This window comes from Lynx rufus, unplaced genomic scaffold, assembly GCF_022079265.1.
Source record: "Lynx rufus isolate CCGP_SWC_20201006 ecotype Redwood Valley unplaced genomic scaffold, mLynRuf1.p SCAF_14, whole genome shotgun sequence".
NCBI lineage: Eukaryota > Metazoa > Chordata > Mammalia > Carnivora > Felidae > Lynx > Lynx rufus.
Genome location: NW_025814828.1, coordinates 63,607,314 through 63,614,215, shown reverse-complemented (window position 1 = coordinate 63,614,215; position 6,902 = coordinate 63,607,314). Strand labels below are relative to the sequence as shown.

Here is a 6,902-nt window from a genome sequence, read left to right as displayed (position 1 = left end):
GGAAAGATTCCTTGAGAGAAAAAATTAAGAAAGCTCTACTTGAAGATCTAAGAAATTCCCGACAATAGAACTTTGTGTATGGTTTTCGGTAACCTTCAGCAGGGGGCGCACAGAAATTGTCGTCACTTTCCGGATAGCCTCCCGGACTTTACCCTCTAGAAAATTGTACAGTGTTTCCGGCTCTTCTCAGTTGTAGACGCTCGTAAGTTTCCGGCAGTTTCCGGGGAGACTCGGGGACTCTGCGTCTCTCTTGCTCTATTCCGCTCGCCTGGTGCGGCGGGGCAGGGTCCTGAGCTAATCATGGCGTCCCCGTCTCGGAGACTGCAGACCAAACCAGTCATTACTTGTTTCAAGAGCGTCCTCTTGATCTACACTTTCATCTTCTGGGTGAGAAACGGAGGAGCCCGGGGGCGGGTGGGGTTGCGGGCTTTGGTGGGGGGTGTGACGCTGAGCAGAGGGCGCTCAAGTCCGGGGTGGGGAGGGAGGCGCGGGAGGGGGTTGGCCGGCTGTCGCCGCAGTGACCCTGACGGTGGCAATGAGTTGCCGGGGTCTTGCTCGGGCATCTTGCCCGCTCCGGGGTCGGAGTGCTGGACGGTGGCAGCCAGTAGGCTGTGCTGGGACACAGACGCGCTTACGATTCGAATTTGAGGCGGGGGACGAGGAAGGGAGTTAACACCCCAGAGCTCTCAGAGGGTGTCCCCGGACCTTTTCAAGAGGCAAGGCTTGTCCCTCCCCTCTGAGGGCTCACTCGCTTAATAGTCTCTTTCTTTTCACTGCTTCGTAAGAGGGGAGTATTTCACAGGTAAGTATACTAATGGCTGCACTCCCGCCAACCTACCATCCGGCTTGCTTTTGTGTAGAATCCTTTTGTACCCTGTGCTCAACTCCGAACTGGGGTTGGGGGAGGGGGAAGTTTCAGGAACTCCTAGAAACACTTTTTTCCCTTCTCCAGGAAGGTGTTCTTCCTAGGGCAGGAGTAAAGCAGTTAAATAAGTTGTTATTCCTAGGACAGATATGCCACAGACTTCTGTTTATATAAAAAAAAAAAAGATGAAGTTTAAGAATTTTGTTAAGATGCCTTCTCTAGCAGCCCCCCTAGTTTTGCCCTGGTTTCCTGGGTTACCTGGTGATCTAGCGTGGATTTATCAAGGCTTGTCCTTTTGTGCAGATCCCCTTCCTACCCCTTGTCTCCCATATCCCAGCCACAGCTCTGTGGCCACAGACTGCTAAATTCGTACACCTATTGTATCTTAAATACCCAGTGGTTTGTGGTTTGAAGGTGCTGCTGTGTATATTATACTTTCTGTTCTCTATTATACAGTGTATATTATACTTTCTGTTCTCTGGTTTCCCACATAGATCACTGGTGTTATCCTTCTTGCCGTTGGCATTTGGGGCAAGGTGAGCCTGGAGAATTATTTTTCCCTTTTAAATGAGAAGGCCACCAATGTCCCCTTCGTGCTCATTGGCACCGGCACTGTCATTATTCTTTTGGGCACCTTTGGCTGTTTTGCTACCTGCCGAGCTTCTGCATGGATGCTAAAACTGGTGAGTCCTTGTTTTCCTTAGAATTGATTCTTGGTTTTAGAAGAGTCTTATATGTTGTAGGCTTTGTTTCTTGAAACTGGCCACGGCCCTTTAGGATTTTTCCCATTACTTCCCAAGTAACACTTCACCTTCCAGTTCCCACTTTTGTTGTGTTTCCCCTGTCCTTTTTAATAAAAAAAGATGCTGAACTGATTGAGCAGACTATATTTTTCTTTGACTGTCTTTGCTGCTGTGATGTATCTTATTTATGCTGACCTGGACTTTCTTTTTATCCCACAGTATGCAATGTTTCTGACTCTCATTTTTTTGGTTGAACTGGTTGCTGCCATCGTAGGATTTGTTTTTAGACATGAGGTAAGCTTGAATTAGGCAACCTATTGATATGTTAAAAGTTATTCTCCTAGACATAAAAAACAGAGTTAAAGGCAATTTTTAAAAGTTCAAAAACCACTCTTAAAGTTTACTTTTATGTAATGCTTATTTTTTCAGCCTGTAGCTGACAATAATGGCTTTCTTGTAAAAATTCTAACCCATTTTTACTAAAAAAATTAGAAAATTGTAAAGACTGACAATCACAGAAGGAAATTACAGGTACCCATAATGACATGTATTTCCAGTTTTTTTTCTGTGTACAAGTACCTACTGAAGTGAAGATAGTACAATTTATAACTTTACTGATAGGACAATATTTAAAGCACAAAATTTATAACACAAGATTGATACCTTCTCCACTTATGCCACACATATTTATTTTTTTATTTATTTAATGTTTATTTATTTTTGAGAGAGAGAGACAGAGCATGAGCAGGGGAGTGGCAGGGAGGGAAGGAGACACAGAATCTGAAGCAGGCTCCAGGCCCTGAGCTGTCAGTACAGAGCCTGATGCCGGGCTTGAACTCACGAACTGTGAGATCATGACCTGAGCTGAAGTCGGAAGTCGGATGCTTAATTGACTGAGCCGCCCACGCGTCCCATTATGCCACATATTTCTAACAGATTGGATATACTTAGTGCAAATCATCAAAACTTTAATATTGAATTAGAAATCAGAGTTCCACTGTTAAACCTGGGGTTGGGGAATCATTTGGTGAGTAGTGAAGGTTCTTCAATGAGAGTGTTTTACAAAGTGTGGTAGTACAGTCTCCCAAAGTAAGGTTTTGTAGCTTAAAAATTTTACAGGCATCAAATTTGTACTTAAAGTAGAGAAAACCTTGGGGAGGGATACAGGAGTACAGAGCTGCCACTTGAATAAATGCTCCCATAGCACTTTGAACTTGAGTGTTTATCATCTTTTATTGTAATGTTTTGCTTAGTAATCCTCTCAACTAGACTATATCCCATAGAGGACAGGATTGCACCGTAGAAATTAATTACCATACATGTTGTTATTGTCAAAGATATGATCATTGGTCAGATGTGGGGATTTTTTATTTGACATAGAAACCTAAGAGACTTTGTAGAATTTTTATTTACTAGCATTGTATTTCTTTGCTGTAGATTAAGAACAGTTTTAAGAATAATTATGAGAAAACTATAAAGCAGTATAACTCTACGGGAGATTATAGAAGCGATGCAGTAGACAAGATTCAAAATACGGTAAGTGGTCATAGGTGGTGGCTTCTCAAGTGGGGAACACATTCCTTATCTCCTTAGAGAAGAGAAATAGGCCCCTGGCTACTAGGTGTTGTCCACTTGTACGATATTCTCATTACAGTCTTTGATCAGGAGAAAATATGTCCCTGGAAAGATAGGTCCCTGGAAAGAAGTGTGGGATGATACTAAGTCACATATCTCCATTTTCTCCTAATCATTCTCCTCACATGTACACCTCTTCACTCTTCACATCACAGACCAAGTACTGTTAGTACCAACTAGAGTAGGAAAGTGAGTCCAGTGCAAAAATGTTACACTTGTTATTAGGGGAAAAAAAGGTGCTAATCTGTTGAATTACAATGCTGATTGAGGACAGCCACTTAAAAATATTAGGATAGGGATCATTGAGTATAATATTGTTTTGAGGACAAATTGCAGTCTAAGATGATAGGTTAAATGTTTGACTACAATGATGTAAACTATAAATGTGTTTTTTTTTCAGTTGCATTGTTGTGGTGTCACCGACTATAGAGATTGGAAGGATACTAATTATTACTTAGAAAAAGGATTTCCCAAGAGTTGCTGCAAACTTGAAAATTGTTCTCCACAGAGAGATGCTGATAAAGTAAACAATGAAGTAAGGAGCCTTTAAAATTGTTTTATTTGAAAATATTAACTGAATACAGAGTTGACTCCATTTTTAATTTTTAGTCACAATAAATATAATCAGAAATAGGCAGGGCAAGTATTAGTCTCATTGAGTAAATGAGGAAACTGAAGCTCAGACAATTTCACTTGAGTTCACACAATGAGAAAATAACACTTTTAAATGCATAATCCAAGAGGTGGAACTTCTCCTCTTCAAACTTCTGTGGAGAACATTGTGCCTGAGAGGAGATAAGATTTGTTATATAAAAGAGTGAATTTTAATAAAATGACAAAGGCGGTGGTAGCTAAAGCTCCTGTTTTGGCAGAAGTGTTCCTTGTTGCTTGTGCTGTACTTAATATTTTATTTTCCACTCCCATTAGGGTTGTTTTATAAAGGTGATGACCATTATAGAGTCAGAAATGGGAGTGGTTGCAGGAATTTCCTTTGGAGTTGCTTGCTTCCAGGTAAGTCCTTGTAGTTAGGAGTGTTTTGTCACTCTTGTTAGATGTAAGCTAGAATATTTCCACTGTGAAGGATTCAGGGCACTTCCAGAGAAGTCACATTTTCACAAAGTGTCAGCTTCTCATCACAGTATTGCATGACTTTTATTTTATATAAGACACATATGGAGTCAATCATTTGCGTTTGGGTCTTAAATAGACCCAGTAAAGAAAACAGTAGGTTTGTTTTATTTTGGAGGGGATGTTTTGCTATTTTCATTCCAGTATTTTGATGCCTTGGATCTTATGTTTTCCACAATTAGAATTCTCTAAATTTTATTCTCAGTTTACCGGCTCTTTTGACCATAGCCTCTCATGCTTTGAAACTACAAAAAGCAAGACTTAGAATTACCTCCTAGTAGTACATACCTGGTTCCCTGTTGGGAATGGCAGTTTTCCAGCATCATAGTTTATTAATTAAACAAAAGCATTAGATAGATGGGAACAGTGTTTTTCGGTGCAGTAAAGATTCTACATGATTCAGATTTTTCTTTCCTGGGCTGCAACTGCCTGATGAGTTGCATATAAGGTCTGACTTAAAAAAATTTGATCACACAATCTCCACATTGAATATTTGCCTGTTACGTTGGGTATGTGCTATGTTGTGGGTCAAATTGTATTTTCTGAGTTGTGCTACTTCTCACTGTGACATGAAAATTTTGTGTTGTGGCTCTAAACAATTTTTTTTAGGGGTTGGGAGGTTTTCCTATATTAAACATCGTGGAGATAAAACTGAAAGAATTGATACACTTCATTTTGACCTATGTGATTGGTTTTGGAAGTCTAACCTTAATGCATTTCTAAAATAGCAGATATAGCTGTATCTCAATCTGTACTAATAGAATAGCCACTAGCACGTTTGAAAGGTTCTAATTAAATGAAATAAAAAATTGAATGCCTCAATCTAGCCCCATTTGAAGTGCTCAAAAGCCACCTGTGGCTAGTGGTTTGCTTATGGAACACCCTTCACAGATGGAGATTTTATGTGATGAGATGCTTATGCTAAGCCAAATCCTTTTTGTTCTGGTAGCTGATAAGTTATCTGGTAAGTTTCCCCAAAACTTAATGACATTTAGGACTTTTGTCAGTGACTGTTGTGAAATTCCAGGTCACAGTAGTGGTAATCCCTTATATTCTTTGAATGTTATTTAGGTGCTGCTGAGTATCAAACACAGCTGTCAAGAAAAACTTCAGGAAATTATTAGTGAATTAGAAGTGAAAGGAAAATAAACCTATATCCTGAGGTCTTTAAGCTCTTTTGTGTGTGTGTGTGTGTGTGTGTGTGTGTGTGTTTAATTGTTTTTGTATTTTGTTTTTAGCTGATTGGAATCTTTCTAGCCTACTGCCTCTCTCGAGCCATAACAAATAACCAGTATGAGATAGTGTAATCAGCAAATCACGGGCTGACTCTTCTCCAATTTTAAGGTATGTTCATTTTAGCCCTCAACTCTGTCTTGGTGTTTCCTTCAGCCTGTTCATGTGATGGATGGACTGAGTTTGCCAAAGTCTTGCTGAGTGGTGCATTCAAGTCTTGTTGGTACTGTGTTAGCCCTGCATAGGTAGGTCAGGTCTCTAAAATACAAGGCATGGCCACAAGGGGCAGAAGAGCCTTTCGGGGTTTTACCTACACATCAATCTAAAGGTCCTAAGTGGTCCCCTTTCTGACAAATTTGTACCTACATGGAAAAAAAATGGAGAATCCTAGTAGTGACCTTACTTGGCAGGTTCCCTGGGAAGTACACTCTGCTCTTGACCCAATATTGGCATTTTCCCTGGTCTTTTACTGAGTTTTCATTTACCACGCTCCCCTGGTGAACTATTCTTAGAGCCATAAACGGATTTAGCCTACCTTGGAACCCGATTTGGAGGAAATATGTGTTTCAATACTTCCAGTATTTGAATGGTAAACCGTGAAAACTCTTGCTGGCTGAATTAATCCTTTAAGGTATCCTTCACATTTTAATTGAGCCACTGACTGGGAACACATGAAGGTCTTCATTAGCAGAGTAGATGCTAATGTATGCAAGTGAATATAGATATTGAAATTTGGGTTATAAGTAAATTAACTTTTTTTCTTTAATTTTAGGACATTTACATCCCCCCCTGTGAACTATGATATTGCCTGGATGGAAGACAGCTTAACACTTCTTACCAATAGACCAAAAAATTACATCAGTAGCCTGATTCAGTCAAGACATTTATTCAATATAGGTCCACCTTCTGGCCCATTCATGTTAGATCACTGAAAAATTATATAAATAGCCTGATTCAATCAAGACATTTGTTCAATATAGGTCCACCTTTTGGCCCGTTCATGTTAGATCATTGAAACCCCTGTATCACTGTGAAACACTGGAAGAGCTAGTAAATTGTAAATGAAGCAAAGCTGTGTTCCTCTTGACTCTTATTTTGCTCAATGTGGGGCCTTGGGGCCTTTTATTTATTTTTAGAGAGAGAGAATATGAGCAAGGGAGGGGAAGGGGGAGAGAGTATTTTTTTATTGTTTATTCATTTTTGAGAGAATGCAAGTTGAGGGGTAGTGGTGGGCAGAGAGAGGGAGACACAGAATCCAAAGCAGGCTCCAGGCTCTGAGCTGTTCTGAGCTGTCCGCA

General features: G+C 40.2%; 1 protein-coding gene across 1 annotated transcript; it reads left to right on the top strand.

Moving 5' to 3' along the window:
- Positions 1-211: 211 nt before the first annotated feature.
- TSPAN6 (tetraspanin 6) lies at positions 212-6,675 on the top strand. The gene is made up of 8 exons (XM_047076290.1): positions 212-387; positions 1,360-1,548; positions 1,828-1,902; positions 3,046-3,144; positions 3,644-3,778; positions 4,171-4,254; positions 5,610-5,715; positions 6,377-6,675. The coding sequence occupies exons 1-7, from the start codon at positions 301-303 to the stop codon at positions 5,676-5,678; spliced, it is 738 nt and encodes a 245-aa protein (XP_046932246.1). The 5' UTR covers positions 212-300; the 3' UTR covers positions 5,679-5,715; positions 6,377-6,675.
- Positions 6,676-6,902: the final 227 nt, after the last annotated feature.

Bases quoted from the DNA above. Each gene is read 5' to 3' on its own strand.
- TSPAN6 (XM_047076290.1), top strand. From the start codon at position 301: ATGGCGTCCCCGTCTCGGAGACTGCAGACCAAACCAGTCATTACTTGT. The intron at 1,903-3,045 runs GTAAGCTTGAAT...TCTTTGCTGTAG, and splicing joins GATTTGTTTTTAGACATGAG to ATTAAGAACAGTTTTAAGAA. The intron at 3,145-3,643 runs GTAAGTGGTCAT...TTTTTTTTTCAG, and splicing joins TAGACAAGATTCAAAATACG to TTGCATTGTTGTGGTGTCAC.